The sequence below is a fragment of the Clarias gariepinus genome, chromosome 11 (genome assembly GCF_024256425.1).
Source record: "Clarias gariepinus isolate MV-2021 ecotype Netherlands chromosome 11, CGAR_prim_01v2, whole genome shotgun sequence".
NCBI lineage: Eukaryota > Metazoa > Chordata > Actinopteri > Siluriformes > Clariidae > Clarias > Clarias gariepinus.
Window position 1 is genome coordinate 25,042,584 of NC_071110.1, and position 22,847 is coordinate 25,065,430.

The 22,847-nt window shown below is 37.2% G+C and overlaps 1 protein-coding gene across 2 annotated transcripts in view; it reads left to right on the top strand.

Annotated features, from left to right (window-relative positions):
• Positions 1-9,385: 9,385 nt before the first annotated feature.
• Positions 9,386-22,847, top strand: part of grik4 (glutamate receptor, ionotropic, kainate 4) — a 236,329-nt gene continuing 222,867 nt past the window's right edge. For both annotated transcript variants that reach the window (XM_053507303.1, XM_053507304.1), the window contains exon 1: positions 9,386-9,467. In XM_053507303.1, coding sequence (XP_053363278.1) covers positions 9,386-9,467 — 82 coding nt within the window. The remainder of the gene's footprint in view (positions 9,468-22,847) is intronic.

The window sequence follows — 22,847 nt, forward strand, 5'->3', positions numbered from 1 at the left end:
TTGTGCACATGCTGCCATACATAATACATCACTCATTTACTTACAGTACTCCTGATTTAAAGCTAAATAGGTACTGATACAAAGAGGAGGTCCTTTTTTAGCCAGAGGGGCGTTCAGGGCATTGGATTGGTATCTAAGAGCGAAAGTCCTGGCATTTCTGCTTGTGCTTTTTCCATTGTTTCTAGGGGCATATTGATAGGGTTTGGAAAAAGAAAAATAAGAAGCGGCCAGGTTTAAGGCATTTTTAAGTTTATTTCAGGACTTTGAAACGATATTTGGCCCTCAGGCATATTTCCAAGCACAGATTGAACCTGAACTACACCATGCACAAGCAAATTGACTGCATTGTATTAGGAGCACTGACCTTTCAATGTAGGAGAAGTGATATATGGACCCTTTATAAACAGGTACCGATATGCTGAGCGAAGTCCAAGTCCCACTTTTACATTTTCATAAGAATAAGTTAGGGAAAAGACTTTGGGGAAAAGACCTATTTGTTTCCACTCAAATAACTGGTAAGACTGTTTATTCTCATCTAAGAAAAATCCTTACTCTTGGTGATTGGATAGACCAAGAAAATCCAAATATATCATATATTTGGATATATATTTATCCACACACACATACACACAGCTTTGTAGAAGTGTATTTTTCTGCCCAATAAGAATACCCAAAATGATTCCCAGGAGAGGCAATGCAATTTTTTCTACCCTTTTTTCTTCTTGCGTGAAATAATGTCAAGCTATATGGTAAATTTGAATGATGTGTTCAATCACATTAATGGAGAAAACTCAAAGAAGATATATTTTGCTTGTGTACACACACACACACACACACACACACACACAGGAGACCCATGTGACTACCCGAAAATGTTTTTAAAGTGAATTTTGCATAATACATGCTCTTTATAAATTATGTGGGTAGCACATGGAAAATATGAATATATCTGGACTGTTTTTAATATTTATGTGCCAATGTTCACCAAATTGAAAGAATCTTTTTTTCTGTATAAAATGTATGGTGGTTGGTCTGCACTTTAGTTTAAGGTTATGCATGTTCCATGTCATGAAGGATTTTTACTCTTTTAATGTGACCTACTATATATCAATTTACTCTCCTTCTCTAAAATGGTAATATCTAAGACACCTTGAGACACCATCTTAAAAATTACGAGTTACCCCCCCCCTCCCCCTTTATGTTAACATTTCTATTGAATCCTGATTAACTGCTTTCATGCTTAATTCTAAAAAAGAAGAAAGATCTGCTTTCCTTTGGGATATCATAAATCCTAGTCATGAACTGGTGCAGAATTTCATGTTAATCCCTGGATTAACTTGGGGTTTAGCTAGGAGTTTACCAAAGCAAAGCATATTATACATACACACTTAGGGTTTTAGCATTGTTAGTATTGAAAAACCTTTGTTCTTGCAGTTTTGAAAAAGTGCATGCAAATTCTGTCCCTATGTATTGTTTTGGCCTGTGGGAATTGGAAAGGAATAGTTTAACATCCCATTTGAATAAACTGGATTTTGGAAAACATTAGACATTAAACATTCTGCTACTGAAAAGCTCCTTTATCAAGTGTAATGATGTTGGGAAACGGTATATAATAATTCTCTGTGTTTGACTCTGTGCCCGTTATATAACCCTGCTATTTTCCCTACTTCATCTAAGTCTTACACCATTTAGCTTTGTCAGGAGTGCCTAGTGCCATTAGTGTGCATGCATCTATTTTTGGTGATTAATAGCACGTTCAGTTTAGATAATAGGATGCTAAAAGCTTTCCTTGGGGGCTAAAAGGAACTTGTTGCTGTTAACATCTGAGATTTTTTACCCAGTCTAAAGACTGGTTGTGCCCTTATGCATCTAAAAATATACTGTATAAAGCTCTGTAATAAATTTAAAAAAAAAGGAAACCCCAGCAATTGTTTTTTTTTTTTTTTCTTACATCATCATCTCTACAAATAGAGAAACCATTTCATTCCATCGTTTGGTCAATTCCAACACGAACACATTGCTTTATAAAATACTGATTGGGTGATCACCTTAATCGAATCTTATTTAATGAGGAATAATGTAATGTGTCAAAACCACTGCTGCGATCATCATTCTGCTCTTGAAATGTGAACAGCTGGATGCTAAAAACATCATGTAGTAACCTAAAGGTAACTGAAATATAAAAATTACCATTGACCATGACAAAAGAGTTGAATGAAAAATGAAAAGTTTTATCAGAGGAAAAGAAGGTTTCAATCTTGGCTTTACTGGCACAGGGATACAGTGAGCATCATGTTGCTTCAATCCTTCACATTTCAAAGACAGAAGTACTCAAGAACAAGGTCAAGCAGCAGACACTGGGGACAGCAAAGCTAGCGACTGACAGAGGGCGAAAATTAATCTCTACTGACAAGGATGTCACAACACAGTGGCAAACCGAAGTTTGGGTAAAGTGCATGGCGAGGACAGGCTCCTAGAGGCGGGGCTGAAGTCGTGCATAGCCAGATAAAAGCTCCTTATCAAAGGGAAGCAAAAAAGAGCCAGGCTAAAGTTGCAAAATAGCTCAGGAACTGGACCATAGAGACCTGGGGGAAAGGTCTCTGATGGTTCCAATTGGGGTTTGATGATATGGGGGTTCTCCAGCAAGGCTAGAATCAGATTGATTTGTCTTTGTGAAAGACACACAAATCAAGCCATGTATAAAGTTATCCTGGAAGAACATTTGCGTTCTTCCACGCTGACTATGTTCACCAAATGGTCTAGCAGGACAATGCTACACAGCCAGGTCAATCAAGGTGTGGGTGGAGGGACACCATGTCTTGGCCAGCCCAGTCTCTAGAACTGAGCCCCATTGAAAACCTCCAGAATTTGATCAAGAGTTACAGTAGATGGACCCAAGCCAGCTGAGCCTCTTGATTGTTTTTGCATAAAGAGTGGCATGAAGTTGCCCTACAGCAAAGTAAAAGACAGGTGGAGAGCCAAGACATTTGAAAGCTGTAACTGCCAAACAGGGTTATTCCACCAGATGCTGATTTTTGAATGTCCCTTAGTTAAAACATTAGTTTACACTGTTCATACTGTTTAAAATGAATATCAACTTGTTTTCTTTGGATTGTTCAAGATCTTTGCAATCACTGCATACTTTTTGCAATTTTAATGTAATTTACTTTATGTAATTGCTCTAAATACTGTAACAATATACTTAATTGGAATTTCGGTCAAATAGTGTCAGTAGTTCGTGGAATAAAATAAATCTGTTAACAAAACACATACCTATAAAAGTAAAACCTGAGAAACTGATCATTTTTGCAGTGGTCTCTTTTTATCCAGAAATATACAGTACACTCACCCGTAACTTTTAGTAGATTTTACTACTAATTAATGCAAATATCTAATCAGACTCCTATCCTCCATCTTTAGTAGTCATGGGAAAAGCTCTCTAAAGCATTTTTTTCTAACCACATTTTCCAAATCATTCTGCTTAAAAGTCTCAAAGTATCAGTATCACTAAGTAATACATTGGAATTAACTTGCTCCCTTCTATAACACCTTGTTGCTTGTTTGGCTAGCATATATTAGCATGTACTTAGCACTTTATGTGATTTGTTGCCCTATAGCTATAACTTTTTTTACTCTGGCAAAATTCACATTGCAATTTAAAGGGTTAATCATCGTGACATTTTAGGTATATGTGGTGAGGTGATGCTGGGACCAGTAATTTGCTGCTTCTGAAAAACATGTCATCTGTCCCCAGGCAGTAAAACAGGTTTGCTTTAATGTATGAAGATTTTATCCTTCTGCCACGAGCTTTCAAAAAGGGCCAATAGATGTTTTTCATTTAGATGTTTATTCATGAGGAAGTATGACCCAGCAATCTTTGCAGTCTTTGTGGATTTAAAAAAAAAAGAAAGAAAGAAATCCTTTATACTTATCTGTACTTATCATCTGGTCAGTTTATTTATTTATTTTTTTTAAATCTATTTTTTCTTCTTTTTCCACTGGCACGTTTTTGCAGGAGATCCCTTGCCTCATCAATGACCCCGTTATGACATTTTGAAAATGAATTTATTTTCCCTTATGAGATTTAATACTATAAATTTCATTGGATTCCTTTAAATAATAAATTAAAAAATCTGATTTAAGGTTTAAAAAAAATTTAGTTTTTTTTTTGTTGTTGGAATGTACTACAGCTATAACATTAAAACATCTTGCTAATACAGTGTACGGCCCCCTGTACAATACAGCTGTGACCCATTAAGGCATAGACTCCACAAGACCTCTGAATAGGTTGTGGTTTCTGAAACTTAAATAAATTAGCAACCTATAAGTTGCAAGGTGGGCCGTCTGTTAATCGAACACTTACTTAAGCAAATCTCAAATGATCAATTGGATTGAGTTTTCAGGAATTTAAAGGGCCAAGACCTGGAGCATTTACCTGCTGAAAGGGGCCACTGCCTTTAGGGAATACATTTACTATAAAGTGGTGTACATGGTCTGCAACAGTGTTTTCGGTAGGTTTTACATGTCAAAGAAACATCCATGAATGCCTGGACCTATTAATACCAGAACATTTATAAGAGAGCATCAAACTGTCTCCACCAGTTTGTCTTCTTCTCATATTGCTTGACGGTCCCATCTTAACTGATACACAGTACATATACCCATCCATCCACACAATGTAAAATGAAATGGAATTAGCCAGTAACTCTTTTGTAGAATTGGACCAGACAGCTACTGTAAGCCTTTGCTCAATACGTGCATCAATGAGCCATCACCTTCATTTTGATTCACCTGCTGCCTGTCCTTAGACCACATTTGTTAGCCACTTAGCCATTATAATTTGGCCTACTTTTCCAGCTTCCCAGACCACTTGTCTGTGCTTTTTTCTATGCTACGGCTGATATGTGTTCATGTCTGTGTGTTTACATTGAATCTCCAAAAATTTGTATATCATAATAATATTAAAATATAATTTTATTTTATTCATCATTTACAAAGTGAAACTCTTATCTACTCCAAGACTTTTTTTTATTGAAATTTAAATGATTACAGCTAAGCTCATGAAAATACAAAAATAAAAAAAAAAAAAACGAGAACCCAACAATACAGACGAGCTCAAGGCTGCTATCAAAGCTCTTTAGTAACGCCTCAGCAGTGCCATAGGCTGATCGTCTCCGAGTCGCAGCACATTGATGCAGTAATTCGTGCTAAAGAAACGCCAAAGTATTGAGTGTATAAATATACAGTACATACTTTTCAGAAGTTGACAATTTCTCTGTTGTAAATACTTTTTTAATTAATATTCCTATTAATCAAAATATAGACTCACCATATTATTTGCAACACTCCTTATAAATTACTGGTTATATGAATTTCTGTTTGTGTTTAGTTATTATATATACGATATATATATATATATATATAATGCTGAAAATTCTAAAGCTATGGTATACAAATAAATATTATAAAATTGTGCGTCCAAGTTTGTGGGTGTGGTGATCAGGTGTCTAAGAACATTTGGCCTTATTGTGTATCCCTTCACCATAAACCATCCAGCACCCCATGTACAGTATATACACACAGTATGCAAGGATTGTATTACTGTACAATATCTGTAAAGAAACAAGTCTGCCTTTCAGAACATCAAGTTACGTCTTCCCGAGGTGTAGTTCAGATGGTAATAATTATAGTAACTCTAGTATCTATAGTGCAAATAGAAGATGCAGCCAGGATATTGTGTAGGTTTTTTTTTTTTTTTATCTCTTTCCTGAAGCTTTCTCTTGAGTTTTTCCATTTTGTTAGCTGCTCTTGCAAAATAAAAATGTAGAAAAAAATCTGACATGATTTATCCTGGGTTCATTTTATTCTATTTTTATTATTTTTCTTTTATTTTATACAAATTATTTTTACAGGGGTGTATTTTTTTTTTCTATCCACAGTTGTTAGTTAAGTTTATCTTGAGTTCTGTGTGTTCATAGTTCAGTTCACTGTAGTGATGATAGTTCAGTTCGGCTTGGGCGGATTCTCTTCATTTGGCTTAACAATAATCTCATGTTTGCCTTTGCTCTGTGTATCCAGCTGTGGTTATCTTTTTTAAATAAATCTTTCACGCACTAGCATCCCTATTGGTCTCAGTTTGATGCATGTCGAAGCATATCTCTGCTCTCAGCGAACAAACAGACTGAGTATTTTTTCTTGCCTTGAACATCTGTTTCATTTTAGATTTTTTTTCCCCCTACACCAAGCCACATTTAAAACAGATCAATAATTATCATGATTATTGTTAGCTTGGCAGCCTCCATTCACCTAACATACAATAATTAAAGCAATGGGAGATTTAAGGCCTTTTCTGTGGTTGTCATATTTGTATTGAAACATAACAGTTTGTTTACTCATTCGCAGTCAGTGGCATGACATAGAGAGGGCAGTAGCGAGAAGATATTATACAGTACAAGACAACAATTGTTCTAACTAAAACAAAGTGTACAATCCACAAGCCTGTTATCTTACTGTATAACTCCTGCCACAGCGCTGTTTATCTATTTACCCATAGGGAGTTTGTTATTTTCCGTAATAGCACCGTCATAGAAGTGATAACTGTAAGGTAAACCATTTTAACATGTTAAGCTTTTTATAGTAGCAGTGATCGAAAGTGATGCCATGCTTATACAAATGCCGATCCCCAGACCCTAGGGACAGAGCTTTGTGTACATGAGTGGGAATGGAAGGGGCAAGATCAAGGAGTTTAAAAAAATAAATAATTCCATTCTTAAACCTTCTTAATTTCCCATTAGAGAGTTAATCTTTTGCGCATCTTGACTAATCTTGCCTAATACACCTTTAAGAGCATGCCAATGTGTGTGTGTGTGTGTGTGTGTGTGTGTGTGTGTGTGTGTGTTTGCAGCAAGTCATCATTGGAGCAAACTGTGCCCATCTATCTGGGAACCTCTGTAGTCCAACTGGGGCCCGTTGAGGTTAATGGTGATTACCATTGTATTTATTTCTATTTTACGACCGTGGTAGGACCTCCGGTTAACATTCACACGTGCATTCACACACTATGGGTGATTTGGAAACGCTAATTAGACTAATCTGCATGTCTTTGGATTGTGGGAGGAAACCAGAGGACCTTGAAAAAACCCACCCAAAAAAACAAAAACAAAAAAAAAACAAAGGTGAAATACATTATCTGTAATTACTTAATAATAAATACTTTGCCTACCTCTGGTTTAAGATGCCATAACATTCTCAATCAGTATGTATCCGTGTCCGTTTCTCATGTACTATACTATAGTGCCCGTGACTGTTTCTTGGCAGTTGGAATGATTGTCGGATATTTAATACAGGAAACTCTAGCCGAAAGCATTTCTGCTTACAATTACTCATTTGGTAGATGTTGTCATATAAAGATACACACATGCCAGAATTATTAATAACTGGTTTCAGCCAAATACTTGGACCACTGCTGAATATTTTTTGTAAAAGATAAATAACCCATTATCTAATGTGACAAAGCAAACTTACTTCCTTGTGAAATTAAATCAGTATTTAATAAATAAATCTGGTTGATGATTATTATTTTATATATATTTTTTTTATTCCAGAAATCTGAGACAAGTCAGCTGGAAACACTAACAGAATTCATTTTACAGCTAGAGCACAGTTCTGCTTCCATACTAGTGATGGTTCGTTTATGAACAATTTGTTATTTTTGAACGAATCTTTACTGTGATTCGTTTATTTTCTACTGGACGCGCATGCGCAAACCATCGCAAAACCTCCGTAACAGGAGCGTTATTCTTTCTCAATGACTCTTCTACTCCGAGTCGTTCGTTCTTTTGTCACGTGACTCCCATAGACGCTATGCAGTGCAATAGATTCAAAAGAATCACCGACTTAGACTAGAAGATATGAGAGGTGAGCTGCTCATTCTGTTTATTATAATATGTCCTAAGCTGCATTGTAATATTTTTTATTACTGGAACTATAGCCAATGTATCGGGGGTCTTTTTATTGAAAATGCAACATTTAATTTTATTTCTGATCAAAAGAATGAAATGAACTAAATGACAAAAACGGTTCGTTTATTTTGATGAACGAGATTCAAAGAACCGAGACTCTAAAATGATTAAAACTTCCCACCACTATTCCAGACTAAATATTTGTTTAAGAATAATGAAAAATATGTGCTATGAAGAATGATACTTGATATTATTTTTTATGGCTCTTATTTTTGGCAAGTTTTTGTCCACCATTTTTGGTCGAGTCTCTGTAGCTGAGCAGTTTCAGAGGAATGCTATTTGGTTGTTAAGGCACCTATTAAACATATTCTTAATAGGTTAAGAATAGTGACCTATTCAAGGATAAAAAAGCATCTAACTTAAGTGATAAACCAGTGAAAAACAGGTGCAGATGATGACAGATGATCAGGCCAGTGATTAGTATATTGCATATATAGTATATAGTATATTAGTATATTGGTGATGCTGAATGGTGAGTGGTTATACTGTAACAGACAAGAGGGGTAATGAGGTTGCTGCTGAGGTTCTTATGTAAACAACAATTTTTAAATAAAATCTTTAGGCGCTTTGCATCCTGTCACAGTAAAACATTTGCTTTCATTTCTTTAATTGAATCTACATAATTTAATTTAATTTAATTTGAAGCAATGAGGGATGGCTCAAACCTTTTCCACAGCACTGTACATTATATAACGAGTTGCTTTTTTGCTTTTTTTTTTTTTTTTCTCCCTTTGATGTTGACAAATACTGGCCACTGTGAGAGCTTGTCATGACCACTGTAAACAGAGATTGTTTTTGAGTGGATGAAGCTCTGTATGTTTTTTATCCGTCAGCTTCCTGCTTTAATAATGTAGTCACATGTCTCAGGAAGCACGTCCTGTATTAAAAATGTGTAGTATGTACTGTACATCTAGCAGCTTGACACTTGCACCAGTTTGTATTAACACAAGCGGATAACAATCATTCTAATTATAAGAGTTCCTGAAGTAATGAGCAGTGCGAACTATACTAGTGGTATGAAATACATTGCCTCGATAATATGTTTGTCTCGTTTGAATGAAATAAAATCACTTTTCTGTTTCATTCCTTTTCGGAAACTGCATTTGCCGGAGAAAGATTATTATTATTAAGCATAAAAAAAATAAGGTAACGAAATCAGTGTAATCCAGATATAGAAACAGGTATGACAAAAAGGAGTGAAATTATGGCTAAGAATATGTTTTGACTGACTGTATTTAACAGCTGTATTTACAAAATTGGATGGTGTGTGTGTGTGTGTGTGTGTGTGTGTGTTTGTTTTTGCTGGGCTAGGTGGCTGTGAGAAGGGGCACCCCCGGGCCAGGACCCATGAGGAGGCATAGAAGATGCTCGCACCCTGGGCGCCTTTGCTCTTCTTAGCAATGTGGGTGAGAAGTGCCACCAGTGGGCCACTCTCCTTCAGAATAGGTAAGTTCACCTGTCTTCAGTCTTACTAAAAGGTGCAAACACTTTAGTACCCTGTAATGTTCCTTTATAATTTATACAATTCTTAGGGTTCTGCATCAGCCACACAACTGCTCACTACTTCGTCAGGAGTTAGGGCTAGATTGTATTTTCAGTAACTAAAAACAAATAAAATAAGTGCATTTAATTAGGCCTAATTAAATAGTCTGCGATAATGTTGTTTAGAATGTGTGACGGTAATTACGCTCTTATTGCAGAATATGTTTCTTGATTTTAACCTCTTAACTGTCACCTCTAATTTTGCCCAGAATGGTAGACTTAAATTCAAAGCATCACTCACTTCACACACACTCCAGTCCTCAGGAATGTGCATTATCTCATTTGAAAGCTAAGACGTTTAAAAATAAATAAATAAATAAATAGAAAGAAGATGGGATTTACTGTCACAAAGTCCTTTTAGACTAAAAAGGGGCATTTTATTTCCGCCTGCTTTAAACACTTCTGAACAGAGCAGTGGCGACTGACGGTCATATTAGAACGTCTGCCAGGCCGCAGACACAGTGCCTTGTGCATTTGAAGGTAAAGACTAGCACTAGCTCATTATTCATCATATAGTCAATTATGTTTTAATTAAAACGATGAACTGAAGAAACTGGTGAGAATAAAAACGATATGATCAAATCCTGAAATTCTAAGCTTTCTAATTCTATGATTTCAAATATTACGGAAATGTACATATGGGAAGTTCTTGAGTACAGGTACTTTCGAACACATGCAAATATGAATATCTGGTTAATGTTTAATTATTTTAATTGGCCCCGTTAACTTACTGTTTACAGAAGGTGCTAGTAACAGTATCCTAAGTTTAGCTGAAATTTAGCTCCAAATTAGTTTGCTTTTAATCTCTTTCTACTCTGTACAGAAAGTCTATTATATTTATCACCGCCTAGATAGAGAAGGAAAGCCGATTCTAAAATCAGAACTGTTTGAACATCATTACTCGGAGGGAGAGAGAGAGACAGTCAGACAGACGGATCAACCGTTGGCTTAGCAGAAACTTCCACTTTAATGTTTCTGCCGTTGCAATGAGCACTAAAAACGTATCGACGGTTTAACAGTGGGGGGCATATTGTGCCTGCATGTGTCTTTGTGTGTATCTGTGTGTGTATGTGTGTGTAGCTAAATCACATCTGATAAATTATGGCATACTGGGTTTTGAAATGATTGCGCTCTGAACAGCAGCAAGCATATTGATCTCTTTATATGGTGGCATATTACAAAAGCAATCTCTGCTCAGAGAACACAAGGCCCCTGTCATTGTCAGTGCATCAACCAAGCCGTGACATTCTCAGTACAGTGATTAGGCAACCATGTCTATTTCCCCACTGTGCCACAAACAAAGTTTACAACAAGTCCAATTAGCCAAGATTTCCTCTTTATCCTGTTAGTCTTTAAAGACAGTTACAAAAGTGACCTTTTAGTGATTGAGACCGTCATCTTTGGGTGCCGATTAATTATGCCGGAATAATTTCAGATTTCGGTTTGACGTGGCACGGTGGCTTAGTGGTCAGCTTAATGACTGTCAATTCTCACCTCCAGGATTAGGGGTTCGGATTTCACCTTAAGTCTATTGGATTCTTTCCATAGCACAAAGACATGCAGTGTAGGCTAATAAACGTTTCCAACTTGGCCGCGGTATGTGAGCGAGGGTGTGCTTGTGCCCTGTCATGCGTTGGCACCCCATTCAGGGTGTACTCTCTCTTACCTACCCTGAGTTACCTGGAATAGGTACCAATCCAGGCCATCTCAAGACCCTACATGGGATAAGCAGAATGAATGGGTGGATAGCTGGATCCATTTAAGTCCAGCTGATGAGAGTCAAGCCCATGTCTGGACATGCAGAGAGTTAAATGCCACTGCATTAATTTTGTGAGTCTATTTTTCTCCCACTCTAAAAAAACAACAAAAGGAACCATAACTGACTTCATCAGCAGTCGATAATATAAAGAGTTTTTAAATGCTTTCATTTAAGGTTACTTGATGATTGCTATGACCAGGGTTTGAATGTCAGGGGAGCATTAGATTAAAGTCTGGTGACACACATGTTAGTGGGAGTTGGTATTTAATGGCATCACACTGCTGCCCTCACCAGAATGCCACTGTCTGGCCTTCAAACTGCATTAGGCCAAAATAGTATCACCCTGCCAGGCAGAACCAGGAGATTTAAAGATCTTCGCTCCCTTACTCTACTCTCTCCCTCAGACTGATAATATCTAATACTATTGTGCTTCAGTGATAGATCAGAACAAATATCAATTTGGTTGAAATTTGTTATGACAAGCAAAGAAAGGTGTAATACCTGGTTATAAAACTGTAGGTTTAATGACGTCTGAACTTTTATTGTACTCCTGTTCATTTTACAGATTTTAATTGAAAATTTGACAGCATGCCAGTTAAAACAATCTGATCCTTTGAACTAAGGAGATTCAGCGGGAAATGCATGCCTTCTCTGCCTCAAATCTTTGATAAATGATTTATTATTGCCGAAATGGGTGTGGGTGTTTAAATATTAAAGCAATTTTACTGGATATGTCCTTTTCACTAGTGGTGTAACTCTACCAATCACTATAACAACAGTGTGTGTGTCATTAGACATAGTATGCATGGACTGACTGTTGCAATTATAATATATTAGGCTATATATAGCTAACTACACCTTCCTCTGCTCAGGAGGATTGTTTGTGTGGCTGCGAAGGCTGATACATGTGGCTAGCAGCGGCTGATATTTGTTGATTTTTCTAAATCGCCTTTTTCTTGGTCCATTCATACATCATTAGTAGGTGCCCTATTTTGTTGAGGGTCACACTATGATCTCTACCATCTCCGCCAGGATCAACCCCACAGAATGCTGGGGTCATGGTGGGGATGCACCCTGTCCGAGCTGGTGCACGACTAGCAAAATGCACACCCATGTAAAACAAGTAGGTTTTATACCTTCTCTCTGCTAAATCATCAGCCAAATACACTCCCTGTCCGGTAATCAGAGAGTGAATCACAGATGAGAAATCGAAAAAGTAGATCGGTAAAGGTCAAGTTTTGACTTAAAATTACTCCAGCATGTTATAATTCACTTATACCACTTTATGCACATTATATTAGCAGTAAAAATGAAATGAATATCTATTGGTGCAGGTGTGTGTTTAAATTGAGCAAGTAGCTTATTAGTAGATAACTGGTGAAGTTTCAATAAATTGTGTCAAGTTTTGCGTAAAACTGTGACAAAATCTGACATAAAGACAGAAAAATTTCTGAGACTAATTTCGGGTTCTCCAATGTATGAAACGTAAAGATTTAATCGAAAGAGCGAGTTCTTACCAATGTACAAACACAACCTTTTTTTATTTATATACAGTAGATTAGTAATGAAGTTGTGTCCCAACTAGTAGTTTGTACAAATATTGACATTGAGTTTTCATTTCACTCCATGCCTGTAAACTTGGAAGCGAATTAAAGTCAAACAAACAATTAAAATACAACATTATTATGTACAGTATATATTGTTATTCCTAATTAGAGTAGCACAAATTACATTGCACACTTCTTGGCACATACAGTAGATGCAATTACACATTGAGACATATTTCTATGGAGCTGCCTTTTAAGCCTTTCTATAACTACTTATATATGTTGTTTATATTGAGTTCTTTTGTCCTCTAGTAAACAAACATTATTTCTCTTTTTGGAAATAAATTGATTGCATTACTTCAATAATGATATATATAGTAGTGTTTTACCACCAGGACGGATGTTGGAGAGACGAGTGAGCTTAATTGCTGCCCAATGCAATGGCTGGGAGTACTTTATTTTGCACAGCATGGTTATAGCATGAGCAACACATTCACACGAGAACCACATCCAATTCAGCCTAAGCATGAACCAGAGCACATGCAACAGGTCACACACACTGAACTCACACAACATGGCCGAAGCCACTAACCCAAACACCCTTCTCCAACAGGGTGAACACATTGATAACCCCCGCAATGCATGATGGTCGTCAGCCGCCGCTCCGCCCACGCCACAATATATATTTTGTTAGTTCTTGATTAGTTTCTGCCTCTTAGGGATACGAAGTGTCTGATATCTTTAGTACACTTGAATACACACTTCTCTGCTATTGTTTCCAAAGGAATTAATTAATCTTTCATGTTGCATGTTACATGTATGATTCTACAGGACTAGATTATTATAAGTTAGAATGGGAAGGTTGCGTCAGGAACCCTCCCTTGCCTGGAGTAGCCAAAAGACCAACAATAATCTTACAGTAACATAATATATCCACCAATAAGCTGAGTCATTCTATAAACAGTAATCTGACTTTAAAACATGCCTATCCTTGTAAATATCAATTAAAACGGAATGAATATTTAGTGCCTGCCATGCAATGATTCACCCACTGAGAGTAAATATGGTATGGATAATCGAACCTTGTCCTCTGTGATGTCAGAACTGTCTAGGGTCTGCAGTATAGAGAATATCTATTATTCTTTAGCTCAAAGCTACACCTGTGAAGTGTACAAACAGTGTTTTCCGAGATTTTAATGGGAGCTGATTTAATTTCTTTTAAGAGCCCTGAAAATTGTATACCTTAAACTGCTGTTGACTTCCTGGAACAACTTTTATGTGATTGGATTCTGTTTCCTGCAAAATTGTAATTATCTTGAAACTAGTCACAAATCCAATTCCAAGAACCGAAATGAAATTAACTGTGAGTTTACAAAGCAGTTCTGAATTGAGCCCAACTTCAGCCTAATGGCTTTTAGAAGGAGATGGAAATCCATACCCTCACAAACATAAACTGTACATACATCCTAACAATGATGGATACATCTGGAATAGTTTGAATTATTCATTTCTATACAGGCAATATACAAGTGAAATATAAAGAGTTTGACTGCAAAGTTTTAGACTTTTACTCATTTTTGCATTCTTATCATATTCTAAGACCCCCATAAAAATCACTATAATATTTACAAAAGGAAATTAAGCAGAGAGAAAACACTACAGCACTGAAGAGATGCATGCTCACTTTCTATAAAAGAGACATAAGATACATGTGAAGCCGTTTCATTTGGTATATCTGGGAACATTCACTACTGTATGTCCTCTTCATTTAGGATTTTTGGGCTCTATCATAACCTTATGGGACCATATGTGGTTGGTTTTGCCAGACAGGACTTTATAAATAATTCTACCTTTTTAGGGTGTTATGTAAAATACAATATGTTACAATGCCATATTTCACTTTGTCCAAGAGCCATTTTAGGACTATAACAGTATATATAAATATATATATATATATATATCTTAACAGTGTAATACCAGTGGGAACTCTGATTTACAGTAGGTAAGATAAGGTACGTCCTGGAATACCATGTCCCTTCAGAGGCTTCCAGGCCTAAAATTACCCATCATTTCATCAGTCAGGTCACAGTATAAAATTAAAGTAGGATCTCATCATAAGTACATAGTCTATACCTGTCCTTTTTCACACTTGCAAAATGGAAAAAGGGGCCATATTCAAAGTTATGCACCGAGTTAGTGATAATGAAATGATGTGTAGTGAAGTGGAGTTTGTGTAAACAGACATGTGACTCACAGTTCTGACCTGTATGGATTTTTCTTGCATGATAACTTTTGAAACTGTCAGCAACTCAACCTGCAAAGAATTTTTATTTGGCTCCTTAGCAGTGTATAAAGCGCAGGAAATTAGTACCATAGCTTTGCTTATCTTATTTGTAATTATGAGTCACTCACTGCTCTTAAGTATACAGTGGACGAGCAATACATTTTTACTTGACTATCCAGTATCATGTATTACGCATGCGCTTCTTGTTTTGATGATCACAACTGAATCAATGGTTTTTCTCTCTCTTGCGCTGCGGAATTGTGGGTAATCGCCTCCCCTGCTGGGTCTTAGTGCGCGTCTCTTACTGGTACAATCAACATCCGTGCACGTGTGTATTGTTTACTATACACTGTGACCACGTGTGTGCGCACGTGAAACATATTTTTTTTCTGTTTGTATGCGTGTGTGTACAGCGCATGTGTACTGATTATCATAACATAACACTAATTCCTCCCCTTCTCTTATTTTAGCTTCACATACTGTACATACACAAACACACACACAAACACACTCTTGCATGCACACACAGTGCCTGCGCACATAAATGGAAACACTTATCTGTCAGGATTTATTAAAGTGCAGGTTAATTTTACGAAATATAAAGTATTATTTTTACTTAATATTTTGTATTAATAATTTTCATGTATTTATTTTAACAAACAAATAATTTGAGTTTCTATTATTTCTTATGGGGAAATTGTGTTTTAAAATACAAGCCTGCTTTTGGAACGAATTACGCTCGTAATCCAAGGTTCCACTGTATAGTTTTTTTGATGTGGTGATATATACTATATTGTCAAAAGTATTCGCTTGCCTGGCTTCACATGCCTATCAACTTAAGTAACGTCCAATTTTTAATCCATGGGGTTTAATATGATGTTGGCCATTCCTTTACAGCTATAACAGCTTCAACTCTTCTGTGAAGGCTTTCCACAAGGTTTAGGAGTGTGTTTCTGGGAATTTTTGATCATTCTTCCAGAAGCGCATTTGTGAGATCAGACACTGACGTTGGACGAGAAGGCCTGGCTCCAGTCTCCACTCTAATTCATCCCAAAAGCCAGTCAAGTTCCTCCACACCAAACTTGCTCATCCATGTCTTTATGGAACGTCATGTTGGAAAAGGAAGGGGGCATCCCCAAACTGTTCCCATAGTTCCTTTTACTGGAACTGGGGGGCCGAGCCCAACTCCTGAAAAACAACTCCACATCATAATCCCCCTCCACCAAACTTTCCATTTGGCACAGTGCAGTCAGACAAGTACTGTTTTCCTGCCAACTGCCAAAACCAGACTCGTCCATAGGGTTGCCAGACAGTGAAGAGTCCAGTGGATGTGTGCTTTACACCACTGTGTCCGATGCTTTGCATTGCACTTGGTGATGTAGGGCTTGGATGCAGTCGCTCGGCCATGAAAACCCATTTCATGAAGCTCTCTACGCACTGATCATGAGCTAATCTGAAGGCATGAAGTTCGGAGGTTTGTAGCTATTGACTTAAAGTTGGCGACCTTTGTGCATTATGCATCTCAGCATCCGTTGACTCCACTCTAAAAATGTTTGTGGAAGCAAACAAGCCTAGGTGCTTGCTTTTATACACCTTGATTATATAACCATGGAAGTGATTGGAACACCTGAAATGAATGATTTGGATGGGTGAGTGAATACTTTTTGCAATACAGTGTGTGTGTGTGTATACTGTATATATAGCAATGGCATGGTTTGGAAAAATGTCCAAAAAAAAAGAATTTATTTGTAGGATTTAAGTGATCTGAGGTTTACACTGTATGTAAATTACGTAAAATTTTGTGTGTGTGCGCCAGGTTTAACAATATGCATAGACACAACGGAAACAGTGTCACATACACCAGACACAACAGATCCCTGAAAAACAAGTCATGGGCAGCAGTGAAGGAGGCAATAAAGAAACCTTGAAAGCTACAGACTCAAAAGGGGCCGACTCATCTGGGATAATTCCACTGGCGATTCCGGAATTATCGTTCATGTTCACAGTTGTAGAGTATTTTTGGTAGAGACAAACATAGAAAGATGATTATAACTACTACAGTGTCAATTAACGTCCTGGGAAGAGGAAATGTCTGTCTTTATTGTTTAAGCAGCAGCTCCCTGGCAGCTTATCCGGTGAGTTTCGGACATGAATTGTTTCTGGCTAGTGCAGATCTTTGGGGGGTACAGTACGAGACCATCCACAGCAGGAAACACTGAGTCATAAGTAGGGAAAGTAGAGCATCAGGATAAGTCGGTGAGGTCTGGAGGTTGGGAGAAGTGTTTAAGGGATCAGGCACCAGCATCGAATCAGACAGCAGGTGTGCATGTACAGCTTGACAGAAAGAGAGAAAAGATTATTATGTAGGCTCTTATCCTACAGTGGTTAAAAGGGTGTAAAATGTCAGAGAGTGCAAAGGAGGACTCTGACAGGACTAACTATGACAGCGTAACTACACGGGAGATCAAGAAGGTAACAAATCCGTGAGGGCACTTTGGGACATAAATGTAAGGGAGGCTTACCACAACCTGTATGTAGGCAGGTTTAGACTATATACAATTCTACATACTGTATATTTACAAAGAAAATGAGTCATTTTTTAATTTGGGGTACATTTCACATATGTCAAAAACAGTATTCTTTCTTAGTAGAACAAATAGTGGATCAAGTTTGGATCAAGTAAATTCCTTCAGTGTAACATTTCGTAGATGCTAGTTGCAAAGTTATTCATTTAATTTTAAGATGAAGTGTGTGACGGGGGGGGTTCCCCAGATTTTCTCCCTAATTTAGTCATTTCCAATTCCTCCCCGTCACTAGGGGGCTCCGACATTAAGCTACTACTACCACTCAGATGGGCCAGAGACTATCGCCAGCCGACCGCATCTTTTCAAACTGCTCGCTCACGCACCATTGGGGGTGGCGTAACACACTCGGAGGACAGCACGACCCACTCCTTCGACTATTCTATTCTTCACAGATGCCCCTGATTGGCTGTAGAGCCGTGGTTAATGTGCGAGCACTAAGAACCTCTCATCCCTCCCCTCTGAGAGAGCTCGGCCAATCAGCTCTCTCTAGGCCCACAGCTGTGAGAGGGTACAGCATCACCTGGGAATCCAGGGAATTCACGAGATCAGCATCCTAGTGAGCGCTGTATCTGCACATTGTGTCTATTTAAAGTAATTGGATTTCAAAAAATGTGTTGTTGAGGGAGAAAGTAAAAGTGTACTGATATGAATAATGTGTATTGTGATATATGGTAACTTATAACTGTAATGATGTAGGAATGATAACTAACTACCAGGGCCCGATTTGAGGGGGATCCCCCTGTTGAAAAAACTAACAAAAACCATCCCCTGTGTAAAACCACCATCCCCCTTACCATCCTCTTTAGATTAGTATTATGTAAAATTTGTCATAAAAATTAAATACTAAAACTCTCTACGCACGATAATTTCCGAGCTATGAATAACGGTGATCAGCCAATCAGAATTCCATATGTAACGCGCTGTTCACAAGCCCACGCACGTTTCCGTCGTTTTTCGTGCTGTTTGCATTTTCGCAATGGCTAAGAGAACAGTTTAAGCACAGCTTTTGACTTATTTCTAAAAGAAGAGAACTGATACTTTTACACAAATCCTCTAAGCGGAGACGATGAAAACAAAGCATTCAGTTTAACACGGGAGTTTTCGAAATGACTGACAGCTTCAAAGATTTTAAATCTTTACCCAATTTGTGTAATTTCATTTTCAATTTAAAAAAAGACATTTTGTTTTTTCATTAGACTTTGTGGCTTCACCTACATGCTTGGATACAAAATGGTAAAAAATGGATTTTTAAAAGCCATAATAGTAATTTGATTATGTATGTGCGTGCGTGCGTTTGTGTGCGCGAGAAAGACTGGTGCGTAGTCATACAAAACTACAGTACTATTAAATTATTTCATTACTAATATTTATGTCGATTTTTATTCTGAAGTCGATTCTTATAATCTTCCCCAGATGAAGGCCATGGAACGGATCAAATAATAATTTTGACAATTGCATGTTTAAATGCATGTGTTTTGTTTTGATGGCTCCAAGTTTATTTAATTAGGTTTATATATTTTATTAATAAAACATAATAATAATTTCGGTGATAAAACTTGCCTGGCTGTCTAATTCTCCTTTTCAAATAACTAAAATAAAATCCTAATGAATATGTAAACCATAATGATATACAGTACCAGTTGAAAGTTTGGACACATGCTTGGATTTATGTTCTACATTCTAGACCAGTGCTGGATTTTTCAAAACTATGAGTTGACACATACTGTATGGCAATAGGTAGATAAGAAACAACAGCAACAACAGTCCTTTTCTATTTATTTTAAAACACAGAGGTCAGCTCTTCTTGCACAAACAGTAATGTCAAATCCCTTTGCACAACCCATCAAGCAGCATGATGAAACTGGCTCTCACGGAGACCTTCTCAGGAAAGCAAGACCAAAACTTTCCTCTCCTGCAGAGGATGAATTCATTTAGAGTTCACCAGCCTCAAAAATAAAAAAAATGTATAACACTTAAGATTAGAGCCGTTATAAAGGCTTTACAGAGCATTAGTGGCGGACACATCTTAATGTCAAGTGTACCAGTCAACATCTGTAACCAAACATAGCTGATGGTCAGTTCAATGATAGTGGGCTGTTATAGATCCAGAAAATGAGAAAACACGTACTGTAAAATATATGCCCCAGAGAAGAATGACATCATTTGATGCTCACTTGGCGTTAAGACAAATCATTTTTGTTAGTAAATTAGTTGACACAACTTTTGCAGACATAAACAAATTGATAAAATTACATTATTTAAATGGGAAAATCACCCTAACAATATATGTTTTTTCGTATTTGGACTTTACAAAATACTGGCATGGCTGAACTGTATTCAGTACACCGCACACACACACACAAACGCACACACACTTTTTTAATATGCTGATTGATTCTGCTTTTTGAGTGGTTGGATCTATCCAATGGAATTCTCTGCCAGGCTGTGGTCAGCAGTTGACAGCACCAGTAATGTGCTCTTGCAGTTACAAATTATACATTAAGATTAAAAAGGAGTAATGGAGGTTAGGAAATAATGACTTTGCAAGGTGAAAGCCTTGCCCACAGCATGATCATGAAGGTGCTGTCAAAAACCTAAATGAAAATTTAGCACATAGTTATGCGTTTCTCATATCTAGATTTGGCCTGCATTTCTGTCATGTGCATTGGCCAAACCCAGGATTTATGGGAAAGTTCCCATTGAAAGAATAAACCAAATGAATCTTATTATAGTCTTATTTTTTAGTTGCTTTATTTATAGGTGCTGCAAGGCCATTACCCAGCATTCTTAGAGTCTGCAGTACAGTTGGTAGCTACAAACGATTTATTGACTGGAGATTGTAGCAACTGTTCTTTAGGCTGTGGTGATCACTTCACAGGGTGCTTATTCCAGCTTATACGGTTCAGTTTATATATATATTTTTAACCGGTTTTAATTATATCACAATAGAAATATGAAATATATGTTCGGTGTAGCACAGTTAGGATAGGGAGAGCAATAGATGATAGATAGGGAGGTACAGAGAGGGACAGAGACATCAGTGTAATGATGCAGACATCATGGGTTAGACAATGGTGCACCCTGGGAAAAGGCAGCATCTCAAAGGGTGTCATTACTTGTCATTCAGTCTGGCTGGTGCCCTCAGACTGGCCTGGTGTAATTGTCTGAAAGAGAAAGTGAGAGCAAGAGAAAAGAATAAATTGATAGAAGTGAATGTACAAAAAAAAGGAGGAGACCGACATTAGAGTTTGATTGGTCAAAGACCTCTCAGAGAGCCAGAGGAAGGAAATCACTGGCTGGAAAAAACCTTTGGGACGGCATGAAAATGAAACCAAACATGAATATAATCTAGAGTAAAACCTCATTATAAAAAAGAATTACTTAAAAAGGTTGCGTTTGATTACACTCAGCACTAAGCTATTAGGTTTGATTTGTTTTTAATTAGATTCTCGGATGTATTAAAAAAAGGATATATATTTTTTTTCAATATTCAATTTATTTTGTAATATTATCTCATTTAGACAACTGTCTAGTTAATTAACATACTCAGATTTGGATGCATGGCGGCACAGTGGCGTAGTGGTTAGCACTGTGGCCTAGCACATCCAGTATTGGGAATTTGAGTCCCTCCTCAGGTCTGTGGTGTGTAAGTTTGATTGTTTTCCCAAGCGTGGCTCCTGGTGGTTTCCTCCCACAGTCCAAACCTATGCGATTAAACTACTTGGTGTTTCCAATTGGCCTCTTTTGAGTGTTTGTGCCCTGAGCTGGATATTGCACCCTGTCTAGAGTTTAACCCTCCTAGTACCTCTAAGGCCTTTGGGGTGGCCTCCTGGCCTCCTATAACCCTGTACAGGATATATGGTATAGATAATGAGAGATTGAGATTTGATCCATTAATCTACTACACACTGTACCTCATTACAACAATTACAATCCTTATTAAAAATAGCCTATTGACTAAGGCTTTTTAAACCGAGCTCAGGTGTGTCCTGTTTGTTTAATTATATTGAAAGGTCTGTAGAATTGGAACAGAGTCCACCTGTGGCAAATTCAATTGATTAGATCTGATTTAGAAAAGCTATTTGCATGCCCACAATTCACAGTGCATAAAAACCAAAGCAAAAAAAGCAAGCCATGAATCTAAGAGCTCTCCATGGTCCTACTTAAACAAAAGGTGACAAACGAACCCAGACATAGACTGATTCAAGGGTTTACAAAACGTATATATACTTTGAAGGTTCACAGAAGCACATCCGTTGTTCTGAAATGAAAAAAGTTTGAAACCACCTAAACTTTTCCTAAACTGGGACAAACTTAGTAACTAGTCTTTTGGTGACTAAAAACCCAATGGCTAATTTTGAGTTAAAAAATGCACGCGGCAGACTGCTAGAGGAAAATGAGGAATTCTCTTGTCTGACAAAAGTTAAACACACAGAAATTATATATTTTTCTGGCAAAATATAGGTTTTTCTTATCACCTGGCTAATACCATCCATACTGTGAATCATGGTGCTGGCATCATACTGTGTACATATTTTTCAGCAGCAGGGACAGGGAGACTGGTCAGAATTGAAATAAGGATGAATACAGCCAAATACAGAGAGGTCCTTGAAGACAGCCTGTACCAGATTGCACATAACAACAGAATGTCAATCAAGCATGACAACAGTCTAAAGCATACAGCCAAGGCAGTGCTGGAGTTGCTCAGTACTCAGTACTCTGAATGTCTTTGACCAGCCATGGCAAATGTTTGTTGTTTGGCCAAATAAGTTAAAATACCATTCCAGAGCCTGCTGGAAACACTGTAGTCAAGTTGAAAGTAAAGAGTGTAGACTTGAAAAGGATTGATATTAAGGATTATGCCTGGCCAAAAAAAAAGTCCCCATTTAAAAAGGGTCAAATTTTTGGGCTGAATAAAATAAAAATAAATAAATAAATAAACAATAAGGAGATTTAATATAGCTGGAATTAAGGTACAGCCACTTTAACACATTATCAAAAACCCAGCACTGGGACTAAACAGCTGTGCATCAATAAAAAAATAAAAAAAATAAAAAATTGTTAGTGAGGCCAATCAGAAAAATGATTGAATTAGTTAAGCAGCATAAA